At 41.1% G+C, this 15679-nt stretch overlaps 1 protein-coding gene and 1 long non-coding RNA gene across 12 annotated transcripts in view; both read right to left on the reverse strand.

Moving 5' to 3' along the window:
• Nucleotides 1–4962: 4962 nt before the first annotated feature.
• Nucleotides 4963–15679, reverse strand: part of LOC103724162 (NADH:ubiquinone oxidoreductase, 17.2kDa subunit) — a 54103-nt gene continuing 43386 nt past the window's right edge. For 3 of the 11 annotated variants that reach the window (XM_026800394.4, XM_039116668.3, XM_008815334.5), the window contains one exon: nt 7446–7926. In XM_026800394.4, coding sequence (XP_026656195.4) covers nt 7863–7926 — 64 coding nt within the window. In that variant the 3' untranslated portion in view covers nt 7446–7862. Of the gene's footprint in view, nt 7362–7445; nt 7927–15679 lie in introns of those variants that run through there. The other 8 variants (XM_089924811.1, XM_089924809.1, XM_088702904.2 and 5 more) reach the window with 7 other exon arrangements.
• Nucleotides 8240–15654, reverse strand: LOC148702691 (uncharacterized). The gene is made up of 2 exons (XR_015968024.2): nt 15525–15654; nt 8240–12801 (listed from the first exon to the last, which is right to left on the reverse strand). It is a non-coding gene; the product is annotated as an uncharacterized LOC148702691 (long non-coding RNA).

The raw sequence follows: 15679 nt of genomic DNA on the forward strand, positions 1-15679 counted from the left end.
TACCACCAGATCAAAATCAGACTTGGAGATGAGTGGAAGACGACATTTAAGACCAAGGATAGCCTCTATGAATGGATGGTCATGCCCTTTGGCCTCTCCAATGCGCCAAGTACTTTCATGCGGGTTATGAATCAAGTGCTGAAACCGTACATTGGGTGTTTTGTGGTTGTTTATTTTGATGATATTTTGATCTTCAGTGGTAGCCGTGTGGAGCATCAACAACATCTTCGCCAAGTGCTTCCACTCTCAGATCAGAAAAGCTATATGTCAACTTGAAGAAGTGCTTCTTTGCCGAGCCACAAGTTCCTTTCCTCGGGTTTATAATTTCAGCCAAGGGAGTTTCTGCCGATCTAGAAAAGGTTAAAGCCATTCGAGAGTGGTCTATACCCTGCAACATTCATGAAGTAAGAAGCTTCCATGGCTTGGCTTCCTTCTACCGTCGGTTCATAAGAAATTTCAGCAGCATAGTAGCACCAATCACCAATTGTATGAAGGCTGAAATTTTCGTTGGACGCCGACTGCCACTAGAGCTTTTGAAGACATCAAGAAGCGTCTAACCCAAGCCCCAATTCTTCGACTTCCAGACTTTGATCAGCTCTTCGAGGTCGCTTGTGATGCTTCTCACATCGGGATTGGTGGAGTTCTGAGCCAAGAAGGTCATCCCATTGCCTTCTACAGCGAAAAGCTCAGCGACGCCAAGCGAAGGTATTCCACTTATGATATTGAGTTTTATGCTGTGGTTCAAACTCTAAAACATTGGAAGCATTATCTCCTACATCGAGAATTTGTCATGTACACTGGTGTGGGCACCAGAATCCAGAAAAGACTCCAATCAATTAACTCAAGGTCACTGTGGCTTTGATCGAGTCCTGTAAATAAAATCAATAAGTCAGAAAGCAAGCCTCAATAAGTCAGAAAGCAAACCAAGTCAGGACATGTTGCATGTTTCTACCACCACCTTTGCACACCCTTGGAGCACCACCTCGGCATCCACATCAACATCAGCTGGCCACCTCACCACCACTCCAACCAATGGAAGGACGCCAACCAAGATGAAGTCAAGCATAAGGAGCCGACCACATCATCTCATCAAAGAAACCAATGCAACGTCATGCCACCTCAACACCATATCAGCAATCATCTCAACCAGACGCCACCTCAACACCACATCAGCAATCATCTCAACCAAGAGGATAATGCCAAATGGAAGAGTCAAAATCAAAAGAACCAATCACCATGCCACCTCATACAAGTTGACACGTCACCCAAATTCAAAGTCCAAGAGGTCGGCCACAATTTAAATACAAGAAAATTTCAAATGGGAGCCAACAACTTTTCAAATCCTCCCCCTTAAAGCCGTCCAACTTTCTTTCCTTATCTCTAGCAACCAAGCCTTCAAATGTGGAGCGCCATTCATTATGTGTTTAAATTTCAAATCATGAGGAAAGTCTATAAATACCTCCTCATGACATCTTGTAATTTCAGTTGATGAATGAATAAAAAGAGTTTCTTTCTTCCTTAGCAATTTTGCTTTGTCACCTTGAGAGAAGGTTGGGCGTGAGGCCCTTGTTCCAAGTTGGGCGTGAGGCCCTAAAGCCACTACCACATCCACCGCTGCCCTACCTCCTCTCGCCTCCCTTTTCTTTTGTGATTTCCATTCTCCTCTCATGCCAAAGTTCTAATCCTTGTTTCTTTGTAGGTCCTTAAAGTACTCTATGTCATTGGGTCAATTATCCTTCCACACCAATAGCAAAAGGGCCCTGTTGCAACGGAAGATGAAGCTTGGTCATCCAATCATCAACCTTCGAGAGTGAGATCAAGGATCCTCCTCCAGAAAAATTTCAGAAGTTCAATGTTTGGTAAACCTCAACTCTAGGTCTGATTTGTTGAAGGAAGTGTCCTAATCAAGTGGTTTCTCAACCACAACGGTCCATTCTTCTAAGTCCTAAATGAATTAGTACATGCGAGTAACTAGTCCTGAAATTACTATGCTCATGTTAATGTTTTCTTATCCCATATGTGACTGAATTTTCTGCTGCTATTAGGCTAGTTAATCAACATAACTTACTGACAATCCTTATGTTTAAATCCCTCACATTCATCCCGCATCATACACCTATCACGACTCTCTAAAGTACATCATTCACAAAAGAAGCTAAGTGCACGACATGCAAGATGGGTGGATGTACTGCAGCAATTTACTTTTGTATTGAAGCATAGATCGGGTGCAGAAAATCGAGTCGCTGATGCCCTTAGCCGGAAGACACATGTTCTCACCCTCTTGAATGCAGAAGTAACAGGCTTCAATGATCTGAATATCCTATATTCAACTAATGCATATTTTTAGCCTATCTACACCGAAATTTCAGCAGGAGATCACCGGCAGCATTCTGATTTTTTGATCCATGATGGTTTTCTCTTCCATGGCACACACCTATGTATTCCAGAAACCTCTCTTCGCGACCACATCATTCGGGAGGTTCATGGAGGAGGTCTTGCTGGTCACTTTGGGCGTGACAAGACCGTCGCTATGATGGAGGACAGGTTCTATTGGCCGACCTTGCGCAAGGATGTCCACCGAATCATCAAACATTGCCGAACTTGTCAAATAGCCAAGGGAACAAAATCCAATGCCGGCCTCTACTCCCCACTACCATTGCCGAGCTCACCATGGGAGGACCTCAGCATGGACTTCGTGCTTGGGTTGCCCAAGACGGTACGAGGACATGATTCTATTTTTGTCACTGTTGACAGGTTTTCAAAGATGTCGCACTTTGTGCCCTATGCAAAGACTTATGATACATCTCGAGTTGCTGATTTGTTCTTAAAAGAAGTGGTTCGTCTACATGGACTTCCGAAGACTATTGTATCTGATCGTGATGTCAAGTTCGTTAGCTATTTTTGGAAGATACTTTGGGCGAAGCTTGGCACCCGTCTTTCCTTCTCCCGCGCCTATCATCCCCAAACTGATGGGCAGACCGAGGTGGTCAACCGCAGTCTTGGGAACCTTCTTCGATGCTTGGTTCGGGATCTTGTGAAGTCATGGGATCTGATTTTACCTCATGCCGAGTTTGCTTATAACAATAGTGTCAACCGGACCACAAGATTGTCACCTTTCGAGATTGTTCTCAGGTTGAAGCCGCGATGGCCTATTGATCTTGTACCACTTTCCATCAACACAAGGACCAGTGGCGGTGGCGAAGACTTCGCTAAGCATATACAAGACATCCATGCAAAAGTTCGACGTCGTTTGATCACCAACACCGAGATTTACAAGCAACAAGCCGACTTGAAGCGACGTCCCCTAGAATTCAAAGGAGACCTTGTGATGATACGATTGAGTGTTGAATGCTTCCTTCGCAGAAATTTTCAGAAGCTTCATCCTCGTCGTGCCGGTCCCTTCAAGGTACTGAAATGAATGGGACCTAACGCATATGTGCTTGATTTGCCTGAAGACTTGCAGGTTCGTCCAATTTTCAATGTTGAAGACCTGCAGCTTTACGAAGGACACTATGCTGAAGATGAAGATGCTCCAGCTGTACCACAATCACTACCATGTCGATCAGTCCCTAAAGATACCATTGAAGACATTTTGGATGATTAAATTGTGTCCACACGTCGTGGAGGATATCAAAAATTTCTGGTTAAATGAAAAGGCAGACCAATTTCAGATTATTCATGGTTGAAGACGGAGGAAGTCCAACGGCTGAACCCGGATCTCTACGAGCTATACCAGTCACGAAACTCAACGGAGTCGAGTCTTTTCCCAGCCGGAGGGAATTGATGCAGGAGCATCCTCCTCACGCCTTAGTCCATGAACATTGGGTCAAAGGAAATTGAGTCCCAAGTTGTTGAGTCCTTGTAATAAGTGAATTAATTCACAATGGTTAAGTGTCTTTGACGCCTAATTAGATTGAGTTCAAGGTGTCAAGTGGGTCATTGGTTAACTAGGAATAACCACATGTCAAGTGGATCGAGTCCCATGGGAGAGGAATTGACTTCATGCGCAAGGAAGATTCTAATTGCTTGCGGCTGAAATCCTTTTCCTTCTCACGCCAAAAAAAAAGGCTTCCACATGTGGATAAGCCCATTTGGTAAGTTGTTTAGGAGATCAATCAGGAGATTGAAGGTTTAAAAAGAGTCCTTATCTGGTTTAGAGTCCAACTAAATTTGGAATTGTAGTCCTTATCTTTTCCCAGCCTCCCTCTCTACATAAGGGGAAGGTTTGAAGAATAAAATTCAGAAAAAAATTGAGTTCATTCAACATAGACCCTTTGTTTCGTGAAGAGAGATTCTTCCTCCTTGGTGTGATGCCAAGAAGCTGAAGGAAAGGGGTGAAACTCCTCTATTCCTCCCACTGAGTTGATTTGGTTTGGGTGAGACTCCCACAACCATCTCTTCCTTATCTCCTTTTTAATTCAAGTTTCTTCTTGTTTAAATCCTTTGAAATCATCCCACCACCCTCTAGCATTTCTCCCACGCCTCCCACAATCCAAATCCCATAATCTTATCTCCAGATTTCACGCCCAGATCAAGCTCCACGAAATCAGGCCGCCAGCAATTTTCAGGAAATTCTGAAAGAGTCGACTCCTCCCGACCTCGAGTCGACTTCAGCTTCTTTGAGTCGACTCCAAAGTCGATCCAAGTCGACCTCCCGAGCTTCTCAGGTCGACCCGTCTGGAACAACCACGAGTCCGTTCCTTGATACGCCCAGCGAGTTGACCCCTTCAGCACTCGAGTCGACTCTAACTCCGCTCGAGTCGATCCCAAGGATCCTTGAGTCGACCCCCAGCTGGAAAATAGAAAACCCATTCTTTGGATTCTCTGAGTAAGGTTGACCCCAACCTGTCACGAGTCGACCCCGATCTTCCTCGAGTCGATCCCAGTTTATCACAAGTCGACCCCAGGTCTGCTTACAGCAAGAAGGCCCTCTGTAGTCTCTTTCCGCCTTCTGCGTCAAAGTGATGTCTATAGTAAGATTCTCTCCGGACCATGATGTCTATAGTAAAAGGTTGAAGTGATGTCTACAGTAAGCTGTCTTGGGATTTCAAACCGTTTCAAGCTCTGAACTCCAAATAAATTTAAATCCGCGAAAGCTGCTACTCATCTACAAAATGGGAAGAAGAAAACCAGCCCAGGCATCCGCAGCTTCCACCTCCACTCCGTATTCTCTCCCCCTCTCACTTCCTCCACTCTCTCCTCTATCCACCAGCACTCCACTCAACCATTCCGTCTTTCGCTCCTCGTCTCAACCACCTCATCAACTCCGCACTAGCTCTCTCTCCATCCATCAATTCTCGACTCAACCACTCTCTCTCTCCACTTATCACTACTCTCTCTCTCCATCCAACTCTTCTCTACAACATCTCCATCCATCCGAACCATCATCACTCCTCTAACCCTTCTTCATCTCTCTTAATCCATACATCCTCCTCCTCTTTAAATATTTATGCTTAATTAAGTTTTGAGCGTCCTCCTCACAAAAGTCTACTGGTGTGTGTTAAAATGTAAAAAAGATCTGCGATCTTTGTAAGCATCGTTTGTACTTTCAATGATAAATATTTGCAGTTTACATTTTATTTTTACTTCCATGTTTATCATCGTCCTCTTATACTAAGCCGGAATACAAAACGGTAGCAAGGTACTGTAGCAAAATACTGTATCACCGCAAGTTAATCCACTTCTTCTGAGATAAATATTCATAGTTAATTTTATGTTTGTTTTTATGCTTGTTCTTAATTAATGCGTTTGACCTATTTGTCTGTAATTAGTACATTTGTCTAAGTCGCTAATTAGCAGCTAGTCTTATAAATAATCATGAGTTCGAGCGAATTGGTATATAATAGCTGAATATTCTTCGGAGCGTCTCAAGTGCGGGCATGCTATATACCTCGTCACTTGCATAAAGGCCTTTTAAAATATCTGCCAGAACGACGTAGCAATGAGGTTACAATATGCCCGCATCTGAGATGCTCCGAAAAATGTTCAGCTATTATGTACCAATTTGGTTGAACTCTGTCCTAATTTTCTACTGAGTCATTCGCTCAATTGACATTCATTCTTCTGCCTATGAATCAGGTTCAAGTTCGGTCAATTACGTCAAAACCAAACATAATTCAAGCTTATTTTATGTTAAACTGAAACTATTTGGATTGATTGACAAACTCAACACTTATCTCCTGGTACCTTTTACCTTTAACATCCAGGTCTGTCTCTTGACATACCAAATCTTGAATGTCGTAAATTGAAGCATTATGTATCATAGGGTCACATATACGATACTACTCGCACAGACAAAACAATACATTCATCAGTTCAAGTTTCATTTTAACCAAAAGGATGTCTCAGTCATTATTATGTCTGCCTAAATTTTCTAAATAATCCTTTTAAATATTATCAAGCATCCAAACTAATATTTCACAGAAAAAGCATTCGGACTAATGACTTAAAAACAGATGTTAGAACCATGTTTAGTACATTAGCCGAGGTTCAATATCTTGATTCCCATAACATTGGCCCAGATCTAACCATATAGACCTTCCTGATTTTTTCATGACTTTCTTGCCCATGATAAATCTCATGTTGCCCATCGGATAGCAAGACGAACTGAGATCTCACTGGATTTAAGAACCTTATTGTAGACTGAGTCACAAGCACCATAAGAGGAAAGAAGGATAAACGAGAAAATTGGAAACAGAATACAATATCAGTCATCTTGACATCTATCAGGAGAACTTATCACTGGCAACCAATCAACTGTGGAAGAAAAGTATCCATGTGTCAATCTGGAAACGGCTTCAGGCCTCTTCCGGACTGCACCTCTGCATCTCTAATTTGAATACCGAAATGAAGCAGCTGGTAGAGGGCTGTGTCCACTCACCTTAATAGATTTTGAAGATTTTGGATTGATTCTGGTAGGAAGACAGTGAATTGAAGAGAGATACATCCCATGGCAACAGTTGCATATCAACAGCATACTACTACCTAAACTAACTGCACAAATGGTATGTCTCTGACATATAATGCCGCTGTAGATGGAGTTCCTTTTGAGTTTCTTTTCCCCTTTCTCTCTTTGAGATAAGTGACGATGATATAGAGGTTGTACAACTAAAGTTTTGCAGATTGTCAGCTTCAAACCAGTACGAACACTTAACTTCCATGATATGTATCACATTAAAAAACTGGTGCTTTCCATAAAAAAAAAGTTCCTAAGTGTGCTCAAGCTGAGTACATTTATATATCAGCTGATATAGTTTCAACAGATGATTGGAGACATGACTGCTCAGAATTGCTCGTTTAAGAACATAGTAGGAAAAGTCTCCTCGCTTCTTACCAGATACATAACAAATCCTGTTCTTTGACTGATGCAGAAAGCACGGAAAGGTTACACTCTTCAGTTGAGTTCTTTAGTTTAACAGACAACTACGCAAATATAAGCTACTTCATATGAAATATACCTTCTGTAAATGATACTCGCAAACAATCAAATTTACACACTCCAGTTCTCCATTAATATAATGAGCAGGCCTGTTTACATCATAAGTCACATCCCATGCAGAAGAATGGAAGACTAAATAATTTTTAGCAATCATACATGTCATCATGAAATTGAAACAGATTTCAGAAAGACCCTAGCCCTACAAAAATGGAGGGCAAATGTCCAAATCTACAAACTTGACATCTTGTGATGTATGGTTCTCAGCATTATATCATAAATGGCATCCCAAGCAACGGAACAGATCAAAAAATATTTTCAGAGAAAGGAGTGGATCTGCAGTGTATCGAGATCCATCATTCACAATGAAATGCTCAATACCCATTGCCAGATTAGTTTAAAATTACCTGGCATATGAGAATGGTTTTCATGTTGGCGGTTGCCATGTCCCTGGTTTGAATGATTCTCCAGATCCTGTTGGTTCTGAGGACCTGAAATTAGGTTTCAATAAACAAATCCATTATTATCAGCACCTTTCTCCATATTCCAGTTTAGCTGGAAAAATTTTGCTTTAAGTCGTCATTCTGTAAGTGCATAAACCCAAATGCATACTGCGACACTGATCTTAAGTTCTAACACAGTTTCTCCTGTTAATATTACTTCACAGGCAACTATAATAAAACAAATGATAATAGAAAACATATGGCCTGGAATAAAGACCATTTGAAATTCACTTTTCTAAAGAAACAATGTAGCGATTCTAAATGCTCCTCTTTGATAGAAGATAGGAGACCGCAATAGCTATTCTGGAACTGCTAGAAAATAGAATTGGATTGCCTGTCTCAATACACACTTTTCATCGTGGGTCTTTCATATTATAACTTATATAGATGTGCCCTCAAAATCCTTGCAAGATGTTAATCAGGTTCTTATAAACTGAGATAATCTTTTTACCAGCTCCTTCGTATCCCTTTATGCACGTTACAATGTCAAAGGCCTCTTAGAACAATGTGAAATCAGAGTGTAAGCTGAACAATCTGATTTAGAGTATTTCCAATATGATACATGATGGAAACTGGAATTTGAAATCTGATGTGCAGCAAAAATTTAAGAAAAAAGTTAAAATAGATAGAGTATTTCCAATATAAATATTGTTACATGATGGAAACTGGAATTTGAAATCTGACGTGTATCAAGATAATAAAACATATAATTGGTTGCTAAAGGTTGCTAGCTTAAAGGTGAGAGTAATGGAGGAAGAAAATTTGGCTGGAATCTCAACATAAAATTTACAATCAAAAATGATTTCCTAGGAAATGAAGAATGCAACAGGAACCCAATCCAAAAGACATAATACTTCACCATAAGGGAAAGAAAAAACTAATAACAAAATGTAACCTGTTATCCGAAACCCAATTTGGGAACCAACTAATATGCCTCCAGGTTGTAAAACTATAGGAGGTAAATTTGGAGGAAGAAAATTTGGCTGGAATCTCAACATAAAATTTACAATCAAAAATGATTTCCTAGGAAATGAAGAATGCAACAGGAACCCAATCCAAAAGACATAATACTTCACCATAAGGGAAAGAAAAAACTAATAACAAAATGTAACCTGTTATCCGAAACCCAACTTGGGAACCAACTAATATGCCTCCAGGTTGTAAAACTATAGGAGGTAAATGAATTTTGAAAAGAAATTAAGTTCCAATGGATTGGTGGGAAAATACAAAGTTAGCTTAGTTGCAAAGTGTTTTCCACAAAACCAGGTGTAGATCATTTTGATTATGCCCTATTGCTAGAATTACCACCATAATTCTTATTTCTTAGGCCTCGATTAACAAATTAATAATTCTTCAAATGCATGCAAAACATCATTCTTAAAAAGCAATTTAGATGAAGAAATATATATGAACCAACCAGAAGGATTTTATTTCCAGTAAAGAAAACAAAGTTTGCAAATTAATTAGATCTTGAGATGGCCAAAAACAAGCACCAAAGAAATGGCTTGCGAAATTTAATAATACTGCCCCATCTTATGGCTTTAAAATATAGAAAATTGATAAATATGTTCAGGGTAAAGTAGTTGGTGACCAAATAGTGACTTTATGTTTGTCTCTATATGACATTCCAATCATTGGGACAAAGCTTGAAGGGATAAACATGGTTAAATCCTTTCTATCTCAAAGTTTAACAAGCAAAATTTCAGTAAGGCAGACTAAACACTAAACACTAAATTTTTAAGAACTCTTCAAGAGATTATCATGTCATAAACTAATTACATAGAGAAACTACTAAAGAAATTCTTCAATTGTTTCAATTGCAAACCAGTGTCTACTCCTTATGATCCAAGAATTCAATTTAAAGAAGAAAAAAAGTGGACCTGCTTCACAAGCAAAGTTCACACAAATAAGTGGATCACTATCACTAGGAATTCTAACAAATTATATGCTGATCTTGCATATGATGTAAATAGATAAGTAGGTACACAACTAATCCCAATAATCGACATTGGAATGCATTGAAAGGGTGCTAAAATATCTTTAAGAAGTTATATCTTATGGCTTGTATTTTACACCATATCCTGGTGCCTGGAAGGATAAAATAATGCTAATTAGATTAGTGACATACTAGACTACAACTAGATTTGTATTCCTCTAGCAGGTGATGCCATTTCTTGGCACTCTACCGAAAAACTGTGATACATAGCAGCACTATAGAATCTGAAATTATTGTAACTACATGTCTAGGAGTTGAGTGGCTAAAAGATTCATTGCTTGATATGCTATTAATTGAAACACCAATACCTCCAATACCTTTGCAGCAATTGATAAATGCAATTAAAGAGTGCAAATATGAAAATGAATCATTATATATAAGATATCAATTATAGATCATGCTATTGCAGTCAATTATGTGAGATCCCAAAAGGATTTGGCTGATCCATTTTTCTAAAAATCAGCTGCTAGGGCTGCTATAGTGGTTCCAATAAGAAACTAGTATGCTAAATACTATCTAGCAGTGCTATATTGACACTTGGTATGAAGTGGCTAAAATAATGGTTTAAAACCCGCTATGGTGGCTACGTGTTCAAAGTGGGTGATTCATTTCATAGTGGACTAGACTGGTTTCTAATTGGACCGGCCCAACAATCAGCCAATCCAATAGGTTGTATAAAGTGTGGGCCAATCTAGTTCTTTCTTGCCCTAGCCAAATGAAGCATGGGAGCAAAGAGAAGAAAGAGAAGTGAGGAAGAAGGCGACCCTCTCCACCCTTCCTCTCACCCCTCCTACACTTCCTTATGAATGCTCTGCAACTGGTACACCATGAACACTGAAGAGAAGAGTTTATTGTCTATTAATGACAATATTTGTATGGTAACTTGTATTATATGATGGTGAATATCTTTCTTCTATGGTTGATGTTATGTGATTGTGGACATCGTTATCTTATAACTGATACTATGTGATTATATGAGCATTTTTATCTTATGATGGTGAATGATGCTATTATGTTGAGTGAATGATGATATGAGATTATAGATCTTTATATTACATGGATATTGATATGAGATTATGATGCTAGATGGATGATATTTTGCAGCTTTATCCTTGATTTTTTCATCTTTTATTGGCATGAAATTGAAGTATTGATATTTTATACTCAGAAAAATTGAAATATTATAGCAGCCCATTTTGGACACAGTTCCTGCATGCCTTCCATTCATTATCCATTATGAAACTCCCCAGCCACCACAAGCACACAACCTACCATTTGATACATTAGGCTGCTCAGCTTACAAAGGGATTGTCTAGAATAGTGGTTATAGAATTATTGAGGGGGATGGTTTGAAGCCTCCAATACAGTCAACAACAGTAGCAACCCAATATTTAAATAGTTCGATAAGTCTAGGAGCACCAACATTATTATGAGCTATCCCTAAGGTGATAGCGCTCATAAAATGCAAGGGAAAGAGTTTCTAAACTCTGAATGAAGCCAAGATCCAAATGCAAGGTACTACCTTGCAAGTAACCTTCGAGGATTCGCCTATATGTGAATAGTGAAACCGCGACGATGGGAAGTGGATTATTCTCCAAGACATAAAAAGCAGGAATAGTATACCAAAACATGACCTTAAAAGCATTAACCCACAATGAACCCTTGAACTGTGCTATATTGTTTGGAACATATAGAATTACGAGCAACGAGCCTTGTTTCAAGGTGTAGTTCACCATGGCTTCATGGATGGATATAGTTATCACTAAGTAAAGTTTCAACCTGGAAGGTACCTTCACCTATTGCATTGTACAAGGCGCCCAACTAAGTCATTTATAAGAATTAAAATTTTAGACCATGTAGGGAAATGTTAAATTCATGTTACTTGCTGATTTAAAATTTCAGATATGATTTCACTTTTGATCTCTATTCAATTGGTTGGGCTTTGCATTTAACGTTTATTATATTCCCTTGCTCTTAGGCCTTTGATGAATCTATTGCCTCTTCACCTACCTTGAATTAAATGCGAGTGGTTGTGAGATGGCAGCTGCGCCCCTTTACCCTCTTCTCATTAGAAAGATGTGTTACTAAGCGTATTAAATGGGCAGCAGATTCTGAAAACTACATTAAAATCCAGCATCCAGCTGATGGCGGACCACTGCAGGGGAAAGAGGGAAAGAGGAAGAAGAAGGGAAGGAGGAGGAAGAAGAGGTTATAGAGACGCAGAAAGAAGAGGTTATAGGGACGCAGAAAGAAAAGAAAAGGAGGAAGAAGAGAAGAAGAAGAAGAAAAAGGAGGCGGCTAGGGTTTTTTTATTCAACCATCAATTTCCCTAATTCATGAGCGGGGTGGCCCTTATATAGGCCTTACATCATGAATTGACCAAGTCAAACAATTAACAACTAATCAAACTTGGACCCTTCAATTAATTGACTAAGTCAAGTAATTGATTACATACCAAATTAAACTTTACTAACATTAGACTATTAAACCAATTGATCACACCCAAAATTAGACCTTTATAATTACGTCTTACATTGATCAATTGATCCAATTACTTGACTCAACAACCAAATCGACTCCAAAATAACAGAAACACAACTAAATCAACTCAAACAAAAGCAACTAATAACGCAATAAAAGAAACATGATGTAGATTCGAATGAACTCAATCCAGGGCCAGCCACAATGATGCCAATCTCTGATGCAAACGCGAGCGAGTGGCTCTGAAGGCGCGATCATCGGAATGAAGGGCTCTGATGTCCCTATCAACTCCTTCCAGGTGGAAAAAACTCGACCCCATCGAGTGTAGGTCTGGCAGGCTGTCGTACTGCTCTAGAAGATCAGGGTCAAGGTGCTGCAACTCGGCTCTAGAAATCCACGTTACGTCAGACTTTGGTCAGCCTTTCCACTGAACAAGGTAACGTTGGTATCCACCATTCCTAGTTGACATAATTGCTCATCTAATATATGTTCTTTTTGTTCTTTGCATGCATAAAATCTTGGAGGCGGCGGCTCAACAGCAGATAACAGGTCAGGATGATTAATAAGGGCAGGTGTGTCAACAAAGGGGTCAGAATGAATGATTGTTGTCTTTTTGTAGGAGATTGAATCTTTAATATTAAATGTCGCACTAATCCCATAGTCATTAGGAAAATCCACAACATATGCATTCAAATTAATTTTCTTTAGGACTTTGAACGAACTCGCACTACGAGTTTGCAATTTCTTGAACATTCCGGAAGGAAGTTGTTCAGACCTAATTCTTACCATAACATAGTCTCTTACGCTTAGCTCTTGATAACGTTTGTGCGAATCAGCAAAAAATTTATATTTTAAGTTATTAGAGTGAATGTGTTTGCTGATCTGTAGATGCGATGCAAATGACCGTGCAGACTCAAACACTCTATGCGGATGAATCATGAGGATCAGGTCTACGGTGGCAGGGTGCTCAAAGTTGGACTCCACATTGTTAACTTGAGCCATACGGGTAATCGGCTCTCGACATCTTTCACTACCTCTTTCGACGTAGTGATGTAGAGTGGTTTGTTTGTACTTAGGTCAATAGTTTTTCTTTGGAAATCATTCTAGACAAGTTCTAATCCGGTGGGTTCGTCTTCAAAGTCGTCTACATAGTCTTCTACGTTTGGTTCATAGACTTCTTCAACATATTCGGCCTCTTGGCTTTCAGCTTCTGGTTCAATAATCAGGTAGGCCTTAGTGGAACATTAGGACGCTATGTGGCCGAATTGTTGACACCTAGAACATTGGGTTAGATTTCTAGGGGTATGGGGAAGAACTATAGGTGGTGCGGCCAAACCAATTTCAAACTGGCCTGCAATAGGGATTGGCAGTTTAGGGGTCCTACAGTTTCGCAAGAACTCACAGATCTCTTGTCTGATTTCTTTTTTTCAGCTTGTATGGCAGCGAACTAGTCCTTGATGAATTTCAGAACTTCGGAGTCCATGGTAGCTAAGGAGACTTTAGGTTGATCGACTTAATACTCCTTATCACTACGGGTTGACATGCAATGATAACACTATATATGATGATATGAAATGCAATGTCAATACTGAACCCTAGCAAATATAATGATTTCAACCGATACTAAAAGATGATGCAGGACAACCTAACAATGCAGCCTACTATGATTCAGAAATCAGCAAGCTTTCACAAAAGTAACTTAAAATTTAAATATTGCTGATTTTACTTCAGTTATTTCGGAGTTAAAGTATAAGATTAACCAATTGAAGAAATTAGGTTGCAATCAAGTATTACGGTTGTTCTGATCCTAAAGTAAATTAGTCGTTGACGTTGAGAAACGTTCTGTTGCTAGAGTGTGCTAATTTAATAACAAAGATTTAATGGGTAATAAGACGGGTTCAAAAGTGAGAGGTTCAATGTTCCGAATTTTGACAAGAATGTAAGTTTGCAAGAATATAGTTATCATGCAAGAGAACTAGAACATAATTACATTAACAAGCCTAAGAAAAGTAGAAACCTATCACCTATCGTGAAGCAGACGACCAGAATCGCTCGCTCGTGTGCTGGGGCAACGATCAAGGGCATGGTCACGGCAAGCAGGATTGTCAACTAGCGCAAATAGGGCTTGATCACAATAGCTCAGCGATTCCAATGTGAAAATGGGCCTATCGGGCCCAAAAATGGAAGAAGGGGTCGGCCGCATGGGCTTGGGCCGTGGAAAGAACTGGGGCGGATCAATGTGTGGGCGAGCCTGTGTGTTGGGCTCTAAATAGCGGCCTAGATGTGGTGACAGGCCTGCGGCCTGACGGGTGGGGGTTGAAGGCGAGCCTGAGGAACAAGTTAGGCCTGTGAGAAAGGGTGGGGAAGGAATTGTGGTGGGTCGGTGGGGTTGGGTGGATGTGACATGGGTGGGGGGTTGGATGAGTGCGACACGGGGTGGGGGTGAAGTGGGTTTGGGAACAGGGGAGATCTGAACAGGTGTGCCGAGAGAGGACGGGGGAAGGGGATGAGCCAGATGGGTGGGAGAGAAGGAAGAGGGTCTGATGGGAGATGGGAGGTGCTCCTCATGGCGGTGGTGTAGGCGGTGGCAGGAGAAAAGGGGGGGGTGAAGGCAAGTGGCGGAGATGGGAGGTGGTGCTCGCGGAGGCGAAATGGCGGGCGGGGATGGTGGCATGGCCGGCGGAGGCCGGTGGTCGGTGCTCCTCGTGGTAGAGGAGGCCAAGAGGGGGCGGCGGTGGGCATCGGCAAAGGCGAAGCAGCGCGGAGGCGGTACGACGCAGCGGCAAGGCGGCGATGCAGCACGGGAGGTGGGGTGGCAGCGGATCTTGATGGCGACGGGGGCGGCGAGGCCGGAGGGGCGACGGTCGCAGCGGCTAGGGTGGAGCGGCGCTTCACGGGCGGCGGCGACGGCGGGCGAACAGAGTTAGAAGATGAATAGAGGTAAGGGTTTTTTCTTTTTTTTCTTTTTTCTTTTCTTTTTTTTCACACACAAGTCACATGCGTTTTTTTTCTTTTTCTTTCTTTCTTGTTTTTTTTCTCCTTTTTTTTTAACTCGGATCCGGTTAGATTCGGATTTTCTTTGTGGGCATTGAAGGGGGGGAAGAATTACCTGCGGTGGTGGCCGATTCGGCGCTGCAGGGGGCAGGGGTTCAATGCAAAGGTCCCATGGTGTTTCTTCTTCTCCGAAACCGGCGCGCGGCAGCGGCGTGAGAACGATGGGGCGCTTGGGGAGGGGCTGTGGCATCTCTCCTCGGATCTGATGAA

This window comes from Phoenix dactylifera, chromosome 8, assembly GCF_051530095.1.
Source record: "Phoenix dactylifera cultivar Ajwa chromosome 8, Ajwa_hap1_PhDact_Kaust_v1.1, whole genome shotgun sequence".
NCBI lineage: Eukaryota > Viridiplantae > Streptophyta > Magnoliopsida > Arecales > Arecaceae > Phoenix > Phoenix dactylifera.